General features: G+C 44.1%; 1 protein-coding gene across 1 annotated transcript in view; it reads right to left on the bottom strand.

Moving 5' to 3' along the window:
• Positions 1–21,311, bottom strand: part of LOC144698068 (uncharacterized) — a 107,983-nt gene extending 86,672 nt beyond the window's left edge. The window contains 2 exon segments of the mRNA XM_078569994.1: positions 2,265–2,895; positions 20,401–21,311. Coding sequence (XP_078426120.1) covers positions 2,265–2,895; positions 20,401–21,311 — 1,542 coding nt within the window.
• Between the last annotated feature and the right edge of the window lie 661 nt (positions 21,312–21,972).

The following is a 21,972-nucleotide window of genomic DNA, read 5'->3' as shown; positions in this document are numbered from 1 at the left end:
ACATTCTCAACCACAGTTAGAGAAAGGTGGTGCTGTAAATCTGAAATAAAAAAACAAAATATTGGAATTTTCAGCAGATCTGGCAGTGTCTGTGGAGAGTGAAAGATGTATATAAATTTCAGGGCTGTGACTGTCCATCAGAACTGCACTGCATCAGTGAGCAGACTTGAAAACTTAACTCTATTTCTCAATTCACAGATTCTCCTGGATGTGCTGAGTATTTCCATGATTTTCTGCTTTTATCTCTGATTGAAGAAGTTGCATATGAATTGTGCATTAGATTTATTGATGTCTAACGTATATTTATTCTCAACCATCTACAAGTGGAAAACTCTTCCACTTGTCTACCCTGTCAACCCCTTTCATTATCTTAAAGGCCTTAGTCAGGTCATTCCTCACTTTCTTTTCCAGAGAAAAACTTTTCAATCCGTTAAATCTCTGTGAATTTGAAATATTTTCCAATTCTGGCATCATTCCAGTAAATGTTTTTGTACCGTCCCCAGTGCTTCGCTCCTTCCTCTAATATGGAGACAGAGCTAATCTGAGCATCAAAGTCACATTGTCCCAAATTCCTGTATATTGTAAGGATCATTATGGCAGTGGGAGAGGGGACTGTGGTGTCGAGCTGTTATTCACCATCCCCTGTTTCAACCATTCTCCCATTAGCTGAAAATAAGATTAGATGAAATGAGCAGATCTAATGAGCCAGTATGTGACATAATGAATCAATTACAAAGTTGTCTCTCAGCTTTACAGTGAAGCAGAGGGTATTTTTCATTCTAAATTTGCTAATTATACCATTAAGAATACCTGTCAGAGAATGACTAGATTTCAGCATGGGGCCAGTGTAAAGCTCATTTAACATGATTACCAAGCAGTGAAAAGGTGAATTTGTAATTCACATGCACCTTGTTTGTGCATTTCCCAGATTAATAGTTGCACTGAGTCTGTTGTTCTCCATCTTGATATGTTCAAGATGGAAATCCATAAATATTTGGGCACTAAGGGAGATGGTGATAGGATGGGAAAGTGGAGTTGAGCTGGAAGAACATTTAATGGTGGAGCAGGATCAAAGGGCCTTTTAGTCCAACCCTGCTCCTATTTCTTCTGTTCTTATGAACATCAGTGTGAATCATTTCCATTCAAGCACAGCAGATGCAGCAGCCCCCGTCCACCTCCTCCCTTCCCTCATTCCAGGGCCCAAAACACTTTCCAAGGGGCACCGTGATTTACTGGTACTTCTTGCTATTCAGTATTGTCTATTCACTGACCACAGTGCGGTTTTCTCTACATTGAGGAGATTAAATCCCAATTGGGTAACTGCTTTGTGGAACATCGCCTTTCAGTCTCCAAGTGTGACCCTGAGGTTCTGGTCATTTATCAGTTTAATCTCCACCCACTCCCACTCTGACCTCGGCCTCCTGCACTGTTCCAATGAAGCTCAATGGAAGCTCGAGGAACAGCAGCTCATCTTTCATTGGACACTTTACATCCTTCTGGACTCAACATTCATTTTGACAATTTCAGATCATAACCACTGCTCCCATTTTTTCCTGACAGTAGGTGCTGGTAATGGTTCTTCTTTTACCATTTATCCCTCCTCTGAGCCTGTGTTGTTTCTCCACTTGTCCCCTTAGTTTATTTCCTTGTCTCATTATCACCCAATGCTGCCTTGCACCATCATCCCCTTTGTCATTTAATCACGAGTTCAGGCTTGGACAAGGGGGGTCTTTAGAGATAGTTTGTCCCGGTGGGCTAGTGGAAGGGAGGGAAACAGCAGAGGCAGCTGATCAGATTGTCTCAATCTTAGTGACAAAGAAGCTCCATGAGCTCCTCGCACTTGTTGCTGGAGGTGAGGATGGAGGAGACAGGGGAGAGGGAGAGCCCTTCAAAAGGAACTAACTTGTGCTAGAAATATCAAAACGGCTCAACTGTTCGTCGCAAAGCTGATTTATTCCAATTTTATACAGAATCTGTAACTGGGCTGGAGTTTATTAACATCAAAAAGGAACTAACTTGTTAAAAATAGTAAAAAGGTTCAACGCATTGTGTTTAACACAATGCTGATTTATTTGACTTTTATCTAAGTGGGCTGGAGTTTATTAATGTCTACAGAAACACACTATATTGAACATACTTCAGTCCTGAATGTTATTAAGAGTAAAATCCCATCACGACAGTTACTTGTGTACTTGCTGGTGTCTTCGCCGGTTGGATGACTGACTGAATCCCTTCCCACATTCAGAGCAGGTAAATGGCCTCTCTCCAGTGTGAACTCTCTGGTGTCTTAGCCAGTTGGATGACTGACTGAATCCCTTCCCACATTCAGAGCAGGTAAATGGCCTCTCTCCAGAGTGAACTCTCTGGTGTCTTAGCCAGTCGGATGACTGACTAAATCCCTTCCCACATTCGGAGCAGGTAAATGGCCTCTCTCCAGTGTGAACTGTCTGGTGCAGCAGCAGGTGGGATGACTGAATGAATCCCTTCCCACATTCGGAGCAGGTAAATGGCCTCTCTCCAGTGTGAACTCTCTGGTGTCTTAGCCGGTGGGATGACTGACTGAATCCCTTCCCACATTCGGAGCAGGTAAATGGCCTCTCTCCAGTGTGAACTCTCTGGTGCAGCAGCAGGTTGGATGACTGAGTGAATCCCTTCCCACATTTGGAGCAGGTGAACGGTCTCTCTCCAGTGTGGACTCTCTGGTGCAGCAGCAGGTGGGATGACTGAATGAATCCCTTACCACATTCGGAGCAGGTAAATGGCCTCTCTCCAGTGTGAACTCTCTGGTGCAGCAGCAGGTGGGATGACTGAATGAATCCCTTACCACATTTGGAGCAGGTGAACGGTCTCTCTCCAGTGTGGACTCACTGGTGTGCGATGAGATGAGATGATCGTCTGAACCCAGTCCCACAGAGAGAGCACCTGAACGGTCTCTCATCAGTGTGAACACGTTGATGGGACTTTAGTTCCACAGAACTTTTGAAGCACGTCTCACACTGTGGGCATCTAAAAGGTCTCTCATCTGTGTTAACTCGTTGGTGTCCCATGAGGTTGGCTAATTGAGTGAATCCCTTCCCACGCTCAGAGCAAGTGAATGGTCTCTCCCCAGTGTGAGTGCACCAATGAGTTCTCAGTTCCAATGGGGATTTGAATCTCTTCCCACAGTCCCCACATTTCCACGGTTTCTCTCCACTGTGACTGCATTTATGCTCCTTCAGGTCAGATGATCGGCTGAAGCCTCGTCCACACACAGAACACGTGTACGGTTTCTCCCCACTGTGAACGGTGCTTTTTCCTTCCATGTTCAAAATCTGAAGATACTCAGTTCAAGATAAATTAGGCGACTCCATCAGATCCTGATGTGATGTTTGGTTTCAGTTTCCTGACTGCAAATCCTCCCCCTCTAATACCCTGTGAAATTGATTTAAAACAGTAAAACAGAGATAACCCACAAAAACACAGGTAGGTTGTGAAATTGAGCTGAATGAATCTGGGAATTTGTGGGGCCGGCACGAGGAAAAAGTGACCACGAAAACTGCTGGATTGTGATAAAAACCCAACTGGTTCACTAATGTCCTTCAGGGGAGGGAACCTGCCAACCGGTCTGGGCCTACACAAGACTCTGGCCTCCATAAGAACATACGAAATAGGAACAAGAGAAGTCCTAACACCCCGTCGAGCCTGCTCCACCATTCAATACGATCGTGGCTGATCTTTGGCTTCAAATCCACTTTCCCGCCCACTCACCATATCCCTTGACTCCCTGAGAGACCAAAAATCTCTCCATCTCAGCCGGAAATATATTCAATGATGGAGCATCCACAACTCGCTGGGCTGGAGAATTCAATGTGACAGAGAGAGAAAGAGAGAGAGGAGTGAGAGAGACAGAGAGAGAAGGTTACTAAACAAAGCACAGTATGTCAATAAACAGAAATCAAGTACATGGGATTGGGGTAATATCCTGTTATAGATTGAGAATTGGTGAACAGACAGAAAACAGAGTCGGAATAAATGTCTCATTCTCAGGATGACAGGCTGTTATTTGTGGGATACTGCAAGGATCAGTGCTTGGCCCACAGCCATTCACAAACTATACAAATGATTTGAAGGCACTCATTTAAGCAGCACCTAAATTTTCACATTCTCATCCTTGTTTTCCTCCATGGTTTTGATCATTCCTATCTCTGTAACCTCCTCCAGCCTCACTATCCTCCCGAGATATCTGCTCTTCTTGAATTCGAGAATTACTGATTTTAATAATTCCATCACTGGTTGCCATTCTGTCAGTTTCCCAGACTCTAGAATTCCCTCCCTAAACCTCTCCACCTCTCTACCTCATTTGCATCCTTTAAGATATTCCGTCAGACTGACCACTTTGACCAAATTATTGGCCACCTGCCTGAGTATCTCCTTGGTTTCTAACATTTCTGTGAAATGTCTTGGTAAACTATATAAGAATAAATGTGCGATATAAACACAAATTGTTGTTGTTGATTTGGAGATATATCAATGTCCTTTCCTCATCACTGGGTGAATAACCTGTAGCTTCTTACCTAACAGCATTGTGTGAGCACCTTCACCACACTTACTTAATTAGTAATGGGTTGAAAGGTTATGGGGAGAGGGAGGGAAATTGGCGTTGAGGCCAAAATGAGATCAGCCATGATCGTAATGAATGGCGGGGCAGGCTCGAGGGGCTGAATTGCCCACTCCTGCTCCTAGTTCTTATGTTCTTATGTTCAAGGATCTATGGACATGCACACCAAGGTTCTGTACTTCCTCGGGTCCTACCATTCATCATGTACTCCCTTGTCCAGTTAGTCCTCCAAAAATGCATCACCTCACACTTGTTGGGATTAAATTCCATTTTCCACTGTTCTGTCCATCTGACCAGCCTGTCTATATGTCTAAGGGTTTCCTCCTCACTATTTACCACACTAGTGATTTTTTTGTGTTACCTGTGAACTTACTGATCATACCTCCTACATTCATGTCTACATCATTAATGTCCACGAAAAACAACAAGGGACCCAGCACCAAACCCTGCAGTACGCCACTGGACACAGGCTTCCAGTCACAAAAACAACCTTTGACCATCACCCTCTGCCTCCTGACACTGAGCTAATTCTGGATCCAATTTGCCAAATTGCCCTGGATCACATGGGCTCTTACCTTCTGGACCTGTCTCCCATGCCAGACCTTGTCAAAAGCCTTAGAGAATTCCATGTGGACTACATCAATTGAACTACCCTCATCTACACACCTCGTCACCTCCTCGAAAAATTCAATCAAATTTGTTAGACATGATCTCTCACCGACAAAGCCATGCTGACTATCCTTGATTAATTCTTGCCACTCCTCATGGGGATTAATTCTGTCCCTCAGAACGTTTCCAAAAGTTTCCCTACCAGTGATGTTGGACTCACTGGCCTATTAGCTCCCTGGTTTATCCCCACCATTCTTCTTTAATAATGATACCACGTTGGCTGTCCTCCAGTCCTCTGGTACTTCTCCTGTGGCCAAAGAGGATTTGAAAATTAATGTCAGGGCCCCTGAAAGCTCCTCCCTTGCCCCCCACAGCACCTGGGATACATCTCATCTGGGCCTGGGGATTAATACACTTTTAAGGCCCAATAAAACCGCTAATACCTCCTCCCTCTCAATACTCATTTGTTCAAGTATATCACAGTCCCCCTCCCTGATTTCTATACCTACATCGTCCTTCTGTATAGTTAATACAGATGCAAAGTACTCATTTAAAACTTCATCTACATCTTCCAGCTCCTCACACAGATTGCCATTTTGGTCCCTGATGGCCCCTAATCTCTCCCTGGTTATCCTCTTGCCCTGAATATACTTATAAAATGCCTTTGGATTTTAACTTATTTCACCCAGCTGTGTTTTTCATGCCCCCTCTTCGCTTTCCTAATTTCTTCTTTAACCCCCTACACGTTCTGCACCCATCAAGGGCTCCTGCTGTTTTAAGCCCTCCGTATGTACCATAAGCTTACCTTTTTTTCCCCCCTTATCTAATCCTGTCAATTCCTCAACATCCCAGTTTCTCTGGACTTGTTGGTCCTTTGTGGGAAAATGTTGGCCCTGTACTCTCACTATTTCCTTTTTGAATGACTCCCACTGCTCTGATGTTGATTTTCCTACAAGTAGCTGCTCCCAGTCCACATTGGCCAGGTCCTGTCTTATCATATTGAAATTGGCCTTCCCCAATTCAAAACCCTTATTTTCTATCCATCTTCGTCCTTTTCCATAACTACTTAAATCTTACTGAGTTATGGTCATTATCACTGAACTGCTCCCCCACTGATACTTCGACAACTTGCCCAGCTTTGTTCTCTAATAGGTCCAGCACCTCTCTTGTAGGACTTTCTATGTGCTGGCTTAAAAATCTCGCCTGGATACATTTGAAGAATTCTGCCACCTCAAAGTCTTTCACACTTTGTCTATCCCAGTTAATATTGGAGAAGTTGAAATCCCCGATTATTATTACCCTATTATTTTAACACTTCTGAGATTTGCCTACATATCTGCCCTTCTATCTCTCCCTGACTGTTTGGGGGTCTATAGTATGCTCACAACAATGTGATTGCCCCCTTTCTGTTTTTAAGTTCTACCTATACGGCCTGATTTAAGGAACCTTCTAAGATACCATCCCTCCTTACTGCAGTAATTGACTCCTTGATCAATATTGTGACACCACCATCTCTTTTACAACCTCTGCCCCCTTCCTGTCTCACCTGAAGATTCTATACCTCAGAATATTGAGCTGCCAGTCCTGCCCCTCCCTCAGCCATGTCACCGTGATAGCAATGATATCATATCCCCATGTGTTAATCAGCATCTGCAACTCATCTGCCTTACTCACAACACTCCTTACATTAAAATAAATGTCATCCAGCCTTGCCATGTTGCCTTGTGCCTTAACTTGACTTTGTACACTCTGCCTTCCAGACTGACTTGTTTTTTCTTATATACTTGTCTGTACATCACCCCCTACTATACCTCCACTCAGTATCCCACCCCCATACCAAATTAGTTTAAGAGCCCACCGACAGCACTAGCAAATTTCCACGCATGGTTCCTCACACCTTTTAAAGCACTTCTCACACTTAAATTAAAAGGTCTCTTGTCAGTGTGAATGGTGTCCCAGCAGGTGGGATGATGTCCTGAACCTCTTACCACACTGTGAGCAACTGAACAGCCTCTCGCCAGTGAGAATTCAATGTGTTTCAGCAGGTCAATCCAAAGAGACAAATATTTCCCTTAGTTTGAGTTTGCTGTGTGTAAATCCTCCCCTTCTAACCCCCTGTAAAAGGAGTTTCCAAACACTCGGTATAAACTGGGCTCCGGGAGTTTGTAATCCGGGTTTGGAGTCCTACACCGGGTGTTTGTGAACCCTCCCAGTCCACCCTCCGGCTCCATTCCTCTCCTGCACTCGGCCCTTTCTCACCCGCTGGACTTTAAATTCCACCGCAACAAAAACAAAAATACCTGGAAAAACTCAGCAGGTCTGACAGCATCTGCTGAGAGGAACACAGTAAACGTCTCGAGTCCATATGACTCTTCAACAGAACCAAGTAAAAATAGAAGAGAGGTGAAATATAAGCTGGTTTAAGGGGGGGTGGGACAAGTCGATCTGGATAGAGGGCCAGTGATAGGTGGAGATAACCAAAAGATGTCACAGACAAAAGGTCAAAGAGGTGTTGAAGGTGGTGACATTATCTAAGGAATGTGCTAATTAAGGGTAGAAAGCAGGACGAGCAAGGTACAGACAGCCCTAGTGGGGGTGGGGTGAAGGGATCGAAATAGGCTAAAAGGTAGAGATAAAACAATGGATGAAAATACATTTAAAAATAATGGAAATAGGCGGGAAAAGAAAAATCTATATCAATTATTGGCAAAAATATTCCACCGCCTTCGTCCCGGTCCCCCGCCCACACTGCGCATGCTCCAGTCCCAGCAGGCTCCGCCCCTCTCACTCCGATTGGCTGGAGGACCAGTTGCTCCCGCTCGGTCCTCCAATTCCGCCCCTTCTTCCTATTGGTCCGGAGCTGCCGCCAATCATTCGGTGTCGAAACATGCGCAGTCCGTGGAGACAGACGGGAGCTCCAGTGAGCGGATTTAAAATGCGGGTATTACAAATACCGACTGCAAATCCAGAACCGAAAATAAACGCGTAAACAGAGATAGGGCCGGCGGATGAATTTGGAAGCTTCATAAACTCACGGTTTCGGCCCCAATCCTTCAATAAGAATCCACCATCCCCGGGTTTGCTCGGCGCTGCGGGAGAAATGCCCGAGTTAACGGCCGCCATCTTTATAGGGGCAATGTGGAGATTAGCGCATGCGCGGCCGCCATCTTGATGGGCCAATGTGCTACAGGGCGCATGCGCAGCCGCCATCCTCACGGGGACAATGAGCAACAGCCCGAGGGAGACATTCATAAAATGTGTGTTCACCAGGAGTTTTAGATCAGCAGCAATAGAATTATAAACCCACAGTCACTCAGCAGTACAGAATTTAAGTATTGCTGAGAAAAGGAGACATATTGCTGATATTTCATGTTGCACTCCTCTGGACAGATGCAAAAAAAACAAATTTCTCAGCGAACAACAATTTATGCTGCACGAGGAAAGGTGTTGACTGGTTTGGCCAGTCAGCTCTGATTGGTCAAAGCATCACCATGGAGAATGCACCAAAGAGCCATCATCCTCCATGCTTTTGTTTAATTCAACAAAAGGCCCCATCCCTGGACATGCACCTTCTGTCTGCAGTGGACAGTTCCCTGTGTATGAATATATGTAGCTTCTAGCAAGCATAAGTGAGCCACATTATGAGCCCGACTGATAATCTTTGAAATTTGATGTTCTTGCGTCTGTCCTGATGAGTACAAGAGAAAAGGTTTTGACAGAATGTCTCTTTTTTTAGCAAGACTCAAGTGTCTTAAAGGGGGAAAATGTGATCGACAGAGGGAGTGGTGCAGGTAGAGATTTCAGAGTTTGGGAATGAGGGAACTTAAGGCAAGGTCATTAATGCTGGAGCGATTAAAATGGAGAATGTACAAGATTCCAGAATTCGAGCAGTGCAGATATCTCAGAGGGTTGTAGGGCTGGAGGAGATTACAGAGATAGGGAGGGGTGAGGCCATGGAGGGATTTGAAAACAAGGATGAGAATTTTAAAATCAAGCTGTTGCTTGACCGGGATCCAAGGCAGGTCAGGAAGCAAATGGGTGACAGAGGAACAGGACTTGCTACGAGTGAAGACATGGACAGCAGACCTTTGGATGGCTTCACGTTTACGGACAGTAGAATGTGCGAGACCAGCCAGGAGTGTGTTGGGATAGTCGTTCAAGTCTGGAGGTAACAACGGCAGTGATGAGGGTTTCAGCAGCAGATGCACTGAGACAGGGTGAGGGCGGGTAATGTTCCAGAGGTGGAAACAGGCGATTTTAGTGATGGCACAGATATGAGGTCAGAATCTGATCTCGAGATCAAAGTAACACCGAGGTTGTGAACAGACTGGTTTAATCTCAGACTGTTCCCAGGGAGAAGGATGGAGTTGGTATCTAGGGAATGGAGATTGTAGCAGGGACTGAAAACAATGTCTTCAGTCTTCTCGGTGTTTAATTGGAGTTAATTAGTCATCAGGAAGAGAAGCAGTAACGAGAATAGACCATGAGACTGATCCCAGGTTTAACTTAGTTAGAGAGGGAGAGAAGGAAGGAAGGAAATCCTGGGAAGTTTGGAGAAACCACCTTCACAATCACTCATTAAATCTCCACACAGTAAGTTTTGGACACAAGGTTAACGTCTGCTATTCTGTATGGTCAGTCAGGGGGTTTCAGATTAATGTTTTGTCACGAGTCATGACTGAAGTGAATGATGAAACATATTGTTATCTTCAGTTGGACAAATTTGTTTAAAAGATACAGGAAGAATTATCCAAAACTCTGTTTGGCTTCAGCACAGGGAGGAGGGAGAATGTGTGGGACAGGGATTTGCAGCTTTTGGAGAAGAAGACAGGAAATAATGTTCCATAGAAATGAGAATTGTCTGCTCTGAATTTCTATCCTGTTCTTACAGTGATCACTTTTGTAAACTCCTTTTACAGGGTATCGGAAGGGGAGGATTTACAGAGGGGGAACTCAAACCAAACATCACATCAAGATCTGACAGTCACTCGATTCATCAGAACCTTAATATTATCGTCTTTGAACTTGGAAGGAGAAGTGGTTGTTCTGTCTGTGGGAAAAGATTTCAAACATCAGTGTGAGTGGAAAAGCACCGAGACACACACACACCCGAGTGAGAGTGTTCCAGTGAACTGACTGTGGAAAGAGCTTTAACCAGTTTCACAGCCTGAAATAACATCACACCATTCACAGTGGGGGGAAACTGTACACGTGTTCTATGTGTGGACAAGGATTCAACTGATCATCAAACCTGGAAAGACACAGGGCACTTGAACCATGGAGAAACTGTGGAAATGTGAGGACTGTGGGAAAGGATTCAATTACCCATCCCAGCTGGAAATCCATCGACGCAGTCACACTGGGGAGAGGCTGTTCACCTGCTCCGAGTGTGGGAAGGGATTCACTCTGTCAGCCAACCTGCGAACACACCAGCGAATTCACAATGTGGAGTGACCATTCGTCTGCTCTGAGTGTGGGTGGGGATTCACTCAGTCATCTGACCTGCTGATACACCGGTGAGTTCACAGTGGGGAGAGACCATTCACCTGCTCCGAATGTGGGAAGGGATTCACTCAGTCATCTGACGTGCTGAGACACCAGCAGCTACACATTGGAGAAAGGCCGTTCACCTGCTCCGAGCATGGGAAGGGTTTCACTCAATCATCCCACCTGCAAACACACCGAATTCACACTGAAGATACAGTGTTCACTTGCTCCAAGTGTGGGAAGGGATTCACTCAGCCATCCCACTTGCAAACACACCAGTGGTTTCACAACGGGGAGAGACCATTCACCTGCTCCGAGTGTGGAAAGGAATTCACTCAGTCATCCGGGCTCCGAACACACCAGCGATTTCACACTGGAGAGAGACTGTTCACCTGCTCCGTGTGTGGGAAGGGATTCTCTCAGCCATCCAGCCTGCTGAGACACCAACGGTTTCATACTGGGGAAAGACCATTCACCTGCTCCATGTGTGGGAAGGGATTCACTCAGTCATCCCACTTACGAATACACCAGCGAATTCCCACTGGAGAGACACCATAAGAACATATGGAATAGGAACGGGAGCAGACCATTTGGCCTCTCAAGCTTGTTGTGCCATTCAATAAGATCATGGCTGATCTTCATGCCTTTGAATTTCCACATTCCCATCTAACCTCAATAACCTTTGTTTCCCTTGCCTAACAAGAATCTATCTACCTGTGTCTTAAAAATATTCAATGATCGCGCCTCCTCAGCCTTCTAAGGCAGAGAATTCCAAAGTCGTACAATCCTCTGAGTGAAAAAAATTCTCCTCATTTCTGTCCTAAAAGGGCGACCCCCTAATTTTGAAATGGCGCCCCCTAGTTCTTGACTCACCCACAAGAGGAAACATCCTTTGGATGTCCACCTTGTCAGGGCCATTCAGGATCTTGTATACTTCAATAAAATCACCCCTCACTCTTCTAAACTCCAGTGGAAACAAGCCCAGTCTGTCCAACCTCTCCTCATAAGACAGCCCACTCATTCCAGGTATCAATCTAGTGAACATCCTTTGAACCGCCTCCAATGCATTTATATCCTTCCTTAAATAAGGAGACCAAAACTGCACACAGTATTCAAGGTGTGTTCCTGTATAACTGAAGCATAACATCCTTACCTTTATGTTCAACCCCTCTCATAACAAAGGATAGCATTCCATTAGCCTTATTAATTACTTGCTGTACATGCATACAAACTTTTTGTGACTCATTTACTAGAACACCTAGGTCCCTCTGCACCTCAGAATTATGCAGCCATTCTCCATTTAAGCAATACTCTGCTTTTTTGTTCTTCCTGCCAAAGTGACCAACTTCACATTTTCCCACATTTCACCCCATTTGCCAGATCTTTGGCCACTCATTCAAACTATCTATATCCATCTGCAACCTCCTCATGTCCTCTTCATAACATACTTTCCTGCCTATCTTTGTGCCATCTGCCAATTTAGCGACCATGTCTTCACTCCCCTCATCTAAGTCATTGATGTAAATCATAAAAAGTTGAGGCCCCAGCACAGACCCCTGTGGGACTCCATTCGTCACATCCTGCCAATCAGAAAAAGACCCATTTACAGATACTCCCTGCTTTCTGCCAGCCAGCCAATCTCCTATCCATGCTAATAAGTTACTCCCGACACCATGCACTTTTATTTTCTGTAATAATCTTTGATGTGGCACCTTATCAAATGCCTTCTGGAAATCCAAGTACAGTACATCTACAGGCTCCACTTTATCCATTGCGCATGTTACTCCTTCACAAAAACTCCAATCAGTTGGTTAAACAGGATTTTCCTTTCACAAAACCATGCTGACTCTTCCCGATTGCCTTGAGCTCTTCTAAGTGCCCAGCTATAACCTCCTTAATGATTGATTCTGATAACTTCCCCACGACAGAAGTCAAGCTAACTGGCCTATAGTTTCCTGTTTTCTGCCTCCCTCCCTTCTTGAATAGAGGGGTTATATTTGCTGCTTTCCAATCTGATGGAACTTTTCCAGAATCGAGCGATTTTTGGAAAATTAACACCGACTACCGCATTAGCCGCCTCTTTTAAGACCCAAGGATGTAGTTCATTGGGTCCCAGAGACTTGACATCGGCAGCTCCTTCAATTTGCTCACTACCATTTCCCCAGTGATTTCAATTTCACCAAGTTCCTTTCTCCTGTCACCTTCTGATTTGCAGCTACTACTGGAATGTTTTTTGTATCCTCTATATTGAACACAGAAGCAAAATATTATTCATTTCTTCCACCATTTCCTTATCTACTATTAACTCCCCACTGTCACCCTCTGGAGGACCAACACTCACTTTGCTCACTCTTTTCCTTTTTAAGCACCTGTAGAAACACTTGCTATTCATTTTTACATTTCTAGCAAACTTCCTCTCACACTCTAATTTCTTTCTCCTGATTAACCTTTTAGCCATTTTCGAATGTTCTTTATATTCTGTCCAATCATCTGTCCTGCTGCTCATCTTTGCGGAGTTGTATGCTTTTTCCTTAAGCTGATGCTTTCTTTAACTTCTTTAGTTAATCACAGATGGTGGGTCCTCCCCTTCTAATTTTTCTTTATGGTCGGGATGTACTCATTCTGAATACTCTGAAATATCCCCTTAAATGTCTGCCACTGCTTCTCTATTCATCTCTCCTCTAGGCTAGTTTCCCAGTTCACTTCAGCTAGCTCAGCTTTCATCCCCACATAGTTGCCCTTATTTAAGTTTAAAATACTAGTCTTTGACCCACTCTTCTCCCTTTCAAAATTGATGTAAAATTCAACCATATTGTGCTCACTGCAACCTAGTAGTGCCCTTACTCTGAGATCATTAATTAATCCTGTTACATTACACAATACCAAGTCAAATATAACCTGCTCTCTGATTGGCTCCTGAACATGCTGCTGTAAGAAACTATCTCAAAAGCATTCTAAGAACTCCTCATCCAGGCTATTACTGCCAATCTGATTTTTGCAGTTAATGTGTAGATTAAAATCACCCATGATTATTGCCGTCCCTTTATCACAAGCACACAATATTTTCTCTTGAATACTTTGCCCTACACTATGGCTGCTGTTAGGGGCCCATCAACCACTCCCACTAATGACTATTTTTCCCCTACTATTCCTCATCTCCACCCAAACTGATTCTACATCCTGATCTCCTGATCCAAGGTCATCTCTAACTATTGCACCAATGCCCTCTTTGATTAACAATGCAACCCCTCCACCTTTACCGAGCTTCCTATTCTCCTTGAATGTCATGTACCCCTCAATATTAAGGACCCAATCTTAGTTGTCCTGCAGCCACGTCTCCATAATTACTAACAGATCATATTTATTTACTTCTGTGTGAGTCATCAATTCATTTACTTTGTTTTGAATGCTATGTGCATTCAGATAGAGAGCCTTCAGTCTTGTCTTTTTGTTACCGTTGTAACATCTAGTCTTGACTGTTGATTTATTCTCAGGTTTTTTTCTCTCAGTCCTTTCCTGCCATTCTCTGACCTTGTTTCTCATATTACTATTTTGCTCTCCTTTCTTGACTCTACACCTTGAATTGCTACCTCTACCCAAGCTTGATCCCTCACCACTCTTGTTTAGTTTAAAGCCCTCTCTACTTCCCTAGCTATGCAATTTGTGAGGACACTCATCCCAGCATGGTTCAGGTGTAAACCGTCCCAATGGTACAGCCCCCACTCTCCCCAGCACTGATACCAGTGCCCCACAAACTGGAACTCAGTTCTCCCACACCAATCTTTGAGCCACGCATTGGTCTCGCTAATCTTATTTGCCCGATGCCAATTTGCACGTGGCTCAGGTAAATAATCCAGAGATTATTACCTTTGAGGTTCTGCTACATAATTTGGTACCTAGCTCCTCATACTGACTTTACAGAACCTCTTTCCTAGTTCTACCTATATCATTGGTACGTACATGGACCACGACAACTGGATTCTCCCCCTCCCATTGCAAGTCCCTCTCCAGCCCTGAGCAGATGTCCCGAACCCTGGCACTGGGCAGGCAACACAACCGTCTGGACTCTCACTTTTTGCTGCAGAAAACAGTGTCAGTGCCCTCACTATACTATCCCTTACTACCACTACATTCCTTTTTGCTCCCCCTGCGTAAATGGCTTCCTGTACCACAGTGTCATGGCCAGCCAGCTCATCCACCTTGCACATTTCACTTTCATCCACACAGGTTGTGAGCACCTCAAACCTGTTTGACACTTGCAAAGTCTGAGACTCCTCCACTACTGCCTGCTCAGTCCCATTACCTGCCTCACTGACAGTCACACCCTCCTGTCCCTCACTGCTGATCAAACAGATGACCTTCTTCTAAGAGGTGTGACTGTCTTCTGGAACAAAGTATCCAGGTGTTCCTCCCCATCCCTTATGTTGTACAGTGTCTGCATTTCGGTTTCCAGATCAATAATCCTGATCCGGAATTCCTCAAGCTGCTTACACTTCCTGCAGACGTGTTTGTCATGGATCGCCTTGATGTCCAAAAGCTCCCACATCTCACAGCTGCAACATAACCCCTGTCCTACCATTCTAACTTATGTTATTTAGTTAATTTACTTTAATTACTTTCTTCCCATGTATGCTACAATTTACTGTGTTTACTGAATGCTAGTACCCCTGACAACTAAAGATTATATGCTTCTTAACTACAAGGGATGTGTATTAGATGTTTATTTAAGTAACTCTATTTTATTGCTTGTTTAAAATATTTGTTGTTTTATCTGAATTTTAAAGTGTTCAAATTTTGGTTTATTATTGCAAAGTTATTTTTATTTATAGATCTACCTTAACTCGCCTGTCCTAAGCTGGTTTCTCACACACTGTCCCTTAGACTGAACACTTACCAACCACTCAACTTACCAGCTTCCTGTGACATCACAGTTGGCACTTTCCCCCCCACTCCTGCTGCCTCACAGCAGCTGCAACAGTGAAACAGCCCATTCCTCACTCAAATACCCGTCTGAGTTTATAGACGCTCCTCACTCAAATCCCCAGTCTGTATTTATAGGCGTTCCTCACTCAAATATCCCGTCTGTATTTATACACATTCCTCACTCAAATCTCCCGTCTGTATTTATAGACGTTCCTCACTCAAATACCCCGTCTGTGTTTATAGGCGCGCCACACTCAAATCCCCGCTCTGTTTTATAGACATTCCTCACTCAAACCCCCCGTCTGTATTTATAAACGTTCCTCACTCAAATCCCCAATCTGTATTTATAGACGTTCCTTACTCAAATCCCCCGTCTGTATTTATAGACGTTCCTTACTCAAATCCCCCGTCTGTTTTTATAGACACTCCTCTCTCAAATCCCCCGGCTGTATTTATAGACGCTCCTCATTCAAATCCCCGATCTGTATTTATAGGGGCTCCTCAGCTCCCCACTACCTCCCACAGGTCCGCTCCGCTCCAACTCCCAGCAAGGTGGAGGGATGGAGCCAGTGACTATGGAGTGGAGTTTGTAGCGGGGACTGAAGACAATGGCTTTAGTCTTCTCAATATTTAAATGGAGGAAATTTCTGTTAATCCAGTTCTCCCAGGATCCTTGGGTGCATCTCATTTGGCTCAGGTGACTTCACAACTTTAAAGTAAAAGCAAATTGTGGATGGTGGAATTCTGAAACAAAAGCAGAAAATGCTGGAAAAACTCAGTAGGTCTAACGGCATCTGTGGAGAGAGAACAAAACAGTGAGTCATACGGACTCGAAACATTAATTGTTTATTTCATTCCACAGATGATGTCAGATCTGCTGAGTTTTTCCAGCAGCGAAGGTGGAGTGGGTGGGGCTGGATGACCGAATGGGAGCAGCTGCTCCTCCAGCCAATCAGACTGAATGAGGGGCGGGGCTGATCTCGGTTCTCCCTCATTGGCTGAAACTCTGCATCATTCTGAAAGCTGATTTGTCTCAAATTCCAGGAGAAAACTGGACCTTTCTGTTTGTGACTTTAAACAGATGAAACCCTGTGGATGTGGAGCAGACATTTCAACATTTGTTACTGAAACGTGGGAACATGATAAAACAACGTACAAATAATTCAAGGGCTCATTTCAAGGAATGACTAGCCAGGCAGGGAAAATCACCATTAGAACAAGTAGAATCCCTGGTTTCAATAAATGAACGGGCAGAAGGGTTAGGACAGGTTAGGGAGAAGGTTAATCCTGTCATCATTCAGAACATCACATGGAAGCCCAGGCCTGGGAGAGGGGGATCCACCGCAGACATAGGAACAGGGGAACGAAAACAAAAAACGCCGGAAAAACACAGTAAGTCTGAAAGCATCTGCGGAGACAGAGATGGAGATAATGTTTCGATTCCGTAAAACACTTCTTCAGATCTAAAAGGAGGTAGAGATGTGGTGAAATATGTACTGATTAAGGGGGGTGAATTTGCCCAATCTCTCTTCATAAGACAGTCCCACCATCCCCGGAACAAGCCTGTGAACTTACATTGCACTCTCTCTATGGCAATAATATCCTTCTGAGGCAAGGTGACCAAAACTGCACACACCACTCCAGGTGCGGTCTAAACAAGATTCTAAACAATTAAAGCAAGACTTTACTACTCCTGCACTCAAATCCTCTTGTGGCAAAAGCTCACATTCCACGAGCCTTCCGAATAGCTTGCTGCATCTGCATGTTAGCCTTCAGTGACTTATGGACAAGGACACTCAGGTCCCTTTGTACATCTACACTTTCTCATCTCTTATCATTTAGGAAATACTCTGAACGTCAGTTTCTTCTGCCATTTTTCCACAATATATTCCATCTGCCATGTTCTTGCCCACTCACTAAGTCAAATCCTCCCATAGCTGCTTTACATCTACCTCACAACACATTCCCACCTAGCTTTGTATCATTTGCGAACTTGGAAGGATTACATTTGGTCCCCACATCCATATCGTTAATATATATTGTGATCAACTGGGACCCAAGTACTGATCCTTGTGGTACCCCACTAATAACAGCTTACCAACACGAGAATTACCCGTTTATTCCTACTCTCTGTTTTCTGCCTGTTCACCAATCCTTAATCCATGTCAGTGTATTGCTTCCTATCCAATGTAGGTTTATTTTGCTAATTAATATGTCAGATCCCAGTGACTTATCAACTTTCAATCCCATTCTTACTGATATTAATTTCCTTCAACTCCTTATTCTCCCTACTCCCTTGGATCTCTAAACCTGGGCGATTTCTTCTATCTTCCCCGGTGAAGGCAGACTCAGAATTATCATTTAGCTTCTCTCCCATTTCTCTATTCCCCGACTCTGCATGCAATGGACCCTCATTTGCCTAAAGCAGCTTTTAGAGTCTGTTTTTATCTTTTCTCTAGATTGCATTCATATGCTATTCTCCCTTTCTTTACCAGTTTCCTGGTCTTCTTTTGTTGTGTTCTAAAGGCCTCCCAGTCTTCAGGTTTACTACTACTTCTGGCAACTTTATAAGCCTTATCTTTAAATCTTATACCATCCTTAACTTCCTTTGTCAGCCACGGTTCACTGACGTTTTGGGGGTTCTGCACCTTGAAGGAAGGTGTATGTGCTGTAAGCTATGTAATAATTCTTTGAAGACTATCCATTGCCTCTGTACAGTTTAATGTATTTTCACATTCTATCTCAGCCAATTTCTCCCACACGCCTTCATAATTTCCTTTATTCAACTTTAACACCCTTGCTTCAGAGTGAACTACCTCATTTTCAAACATAATATAAAATACTATAATATTGTGTTCACTCGCCCCTCAAGGTTCTTTTACAACAAGATTATTAATTTGTCCTTTTTTATTACATAATGCTAGATCTAAAATAGCCTGTCCTCGAGTCGGCTCCTCAACATACTGCTCTAGAAAACTGTTTCCAACATACTCCAGAAATTCATCTTCCACAGCATCAGTGCGCAATTGGTTTACCCAGTGTACATGTAGATTGAAGTCATCCATGATCAATGTATAGCCTATGCTACATGCTTCTATCATCTCCTGATTAATACATTACTATTACCATTACTATCTGGTCGGCTATGAACAACTCCAACCAATGTCTGCTGCCTTTTGCTAATTCTTAGCTCCACCCAAACAGATTCCACACATTGATCTTCCAAACTGAAATCCCCTTTACTAATGTACTGATCTCATCCCTTATTATCAGCACAACTCCACCTTTTTGTCTGTCTTTACTAAACTTCCAGTATCCATGAATATTCAGTTTGCAGTTTTTTGTCACCATGCAGCCATGTTTCCATAATGGAAATAATATCATACCCCAATAATATCTTACTATTTGTGCCTTTTGATCATCGATTGCGAATGCTGTGCGCATTCAGGGAGAGCTCCATTAATTTTGTCTTTTTAACATAATTCTGCATTCGAAGCAGACTCAATGCTCTGCTTTGTTTCTCCTGCCTTGTAGCCTCACTACTACTTCCTGTTACCCATTTTACTTCCTTCTCATTTTACACTTAAAGGAGGATGAGTAGAATAAATTAACAGTAACTTCATTTTGCGATACTTCTCCTAACTTTACCTTACTTTGGTTTACTTTATGACTCTATTTCACTTTGACTTGATTTAACGTTACTTCCCTATTGTTGGTGTTCCTTACTGAAATCCAGGCAGCTACCTCTTTATATATGTTATGCTTTTTTTTTCTAGTTTTAAGCTATTTAAACACACTCCCTAACAGCAACTTCTCACCAACCAAGTTTTCCTGTGATGTCGCCCTTGAGTTTATTTTCAAACTTAGCCCGCTGCCCGTTCGGAGGTGCTCCTCACAGGTCTGGCTGTCTCCTCTCCAAGAAGGTGAGACACGTCGGGAAGGACCAGAAGAGAAAGTTTACCTGTGTCGCAGCCACATAGGATCTCACTTGTGGCTTTGATAAGAACTGTTTTCGAACTGAGGCAGGGCAGAAACCTGATTGGAGGGATTCAAATAGGGAATTCTCGGAAAAATGGACACAGTTTTGGGAGATTACAAAATGTTTAAGGATTTTTGAAAGGAAAGAGAGGCTGGAGATGGGGCAGCAGCATGCAAAGATGGAAGAGTGAAGGGCTTGTTTTTATTTAAGGATATATAATGATGGAAGGTTTAAAGGAGAGCAGAACAGTATCTGAAAAGAGAGAACCATTGACAATGACGGTAAACATGGGGAAGTTGGATGGTCAATAGTTTAGTGGGAATAGGGTCGATGGAGCAGGTGGTGCAGACAGAGGGCATGAGAAGAGATGGGAGAGAAACTGGAAAAAGATGTGTTCAGGGCTCAGACACTGGGGGAAATTTAGAGACAGTTTGTCCCGGTGGGTTAGTGGAAGGGAGGGAAGCAGCAGAGGCAGCTGATCGGATTGTCTCAATCTTAGTGACAAAGAAGCTCCATGAGCTCCTCACAATTGTCGTTGGGGCTGAGGATGGAGGAGACAGGGCAGAGGGAGAGCCCTTCAAAAGGAACTAACTTGTGCTAGAGATATCAAAACGACTCAACACACTGATTATCGCAAAGCTGATTTATTCCAATTTTATACAGAATCTGTAACTGGGCTGGAGTTTATTAACCTCAGCAGAAACACACTCTTATGAATATGCTTCAGACAAGAATATCATTGGGAACTAAATCCAACCACAGCAGTTACTTGTGAACTCTCTGGTGTCTCAGTAGATGGAATGACCGAGTGAATCCCTTCCCACACTCTGAGCAGGTAAATGGCCTCTCCCCAGTGTGAACTCTCTGGTGTCTCAGTAGATGGAATGACCGAGTGAATCCCTTCCCACACTCTGAGCAGGTAAATGGCCTCTCCCCAGTGTGAATTCTCTGGTGTGTCAGTAGATGGAATGACTGAGTGAATTCCTTCCCACACTCTGAGCAGGTAAATGGCCTCTCCCCAGTGTGAACTCTCTGGTGTCTCAGTAGATGGAATGACCGAGTGAATCCCTTCCCACACTTGGAGCAGGTGAACGGTCTCTCCCCAGTGTGAACTCGCTGATGAAATGAAAGATGGAATGACCGAGTGAATCCCTTCCCACACTTGGAGCAGGTGAATGTTCTTTCCCCAGTGTGAACTCGCTGGTGTTCCAGGAGGTTGGATGGATCAGCAAATCCCTTTCCACATGTGGAGCAGGTAAACGGTCTCTCTCCAGTATGAACTCTCGGGTGTCTCAGCAGGTTGGATGAATCAGTGAATCCTTTCCCACAATCAGAACAGGTAAATAGTCTTTCCCTAGTATGAACTCTCTGGTGTCTCAGCAGGGTGCATGAATCAGTGAATCCCTTCCCACAATCAGAACAGGTAAATGGTCTCTCCCCAGTATGAACTCGTTGGTGTTTTAGCAGATGGAATGACTGAGTGAATCCCTTCCCACAATCAGAACAGGTAAATGGTCTCTCCCCAGTGTGAACTCGCTGGTGTTTCAGTCGGTTGGATGAATCAGCAAATCCCTTTTTACACACAGTGCAGGTAAATGGTCTCTCCCCAGTGTGAACTCGCTTATGTTTCATTAGGGAGGATGAATCAGCAAATCCCTTTTTACACACAGTGCAGGTAAACGGTCTTTCCCCAGTGTGAACTCGCTTATGTTTCATTAGGGAGGATGAATCAGCAAATCCCTTTTTACACACAGAACAGGTAAACAGTCTCTCCCTAGTGTGAACTTGCTGGTGTCTCAGCAGGTGGAATGACTGAGTGAATCCCTTCCCACACTCGGAGCAGGTGAATGGCCTCTCCCTAGCATGAACTTGCTGGTTTTTCAGTCGGTTGGATGAATCAGAAAATCCCTTTCCACACACTGAACTTGTGAATGGCCTCTCTCCAGTGCTTGTACACTGATGGATTTCCAGCTGGGATGGGTGATTGAATCCCTTCCCATAGTCCCCACATTTCAATGAATTCTCTCCATTTTGACTGTGTTTCAACAGGTCAGATGATCGGCTGAAGCCTCGCCCACGCACAGAACATGCATGCGCTTTCTCCCCACTGTGAACAGGGCTCTTAACCCCCATATTCAAAATCCGATGGTATTTGGGTTACGATAAATTGAACGACACCGTCAGATCCTGATGTGATGTCGGGTTTGTGATTCTGGACTGCAAACCCTCTGAAAATAGTACAAAACAAACAAAGGTGAGTGAGGGAGAACTCACAAAAACACAAAGGCTGGGTGTGAAATTGAGCTCAACGTGTGGGACTGGCATTAGGAAAAAGTGACCATGAAATCTGCTGGATTATCATAAAAACCCAACTGGT

Source organism: Cetorhinus maximus, chromosome 23 (genome assembly GCF_964194155.1).
Source record: "Cetorhinus maximus chromosome 23, sCetMax3.hap1.1, whole genome shotgun sequence".
Taxonomy (NCBI): Eukaryota; Metazoa; Chordata; class Chondrichthyes; order Lamniformes; family Cetorhinidae; genus Cetorhinus; species Cetorhinus maximus.
This window is presented reverse-complemented; position numbering and strand designations above follow the sequence as displayed.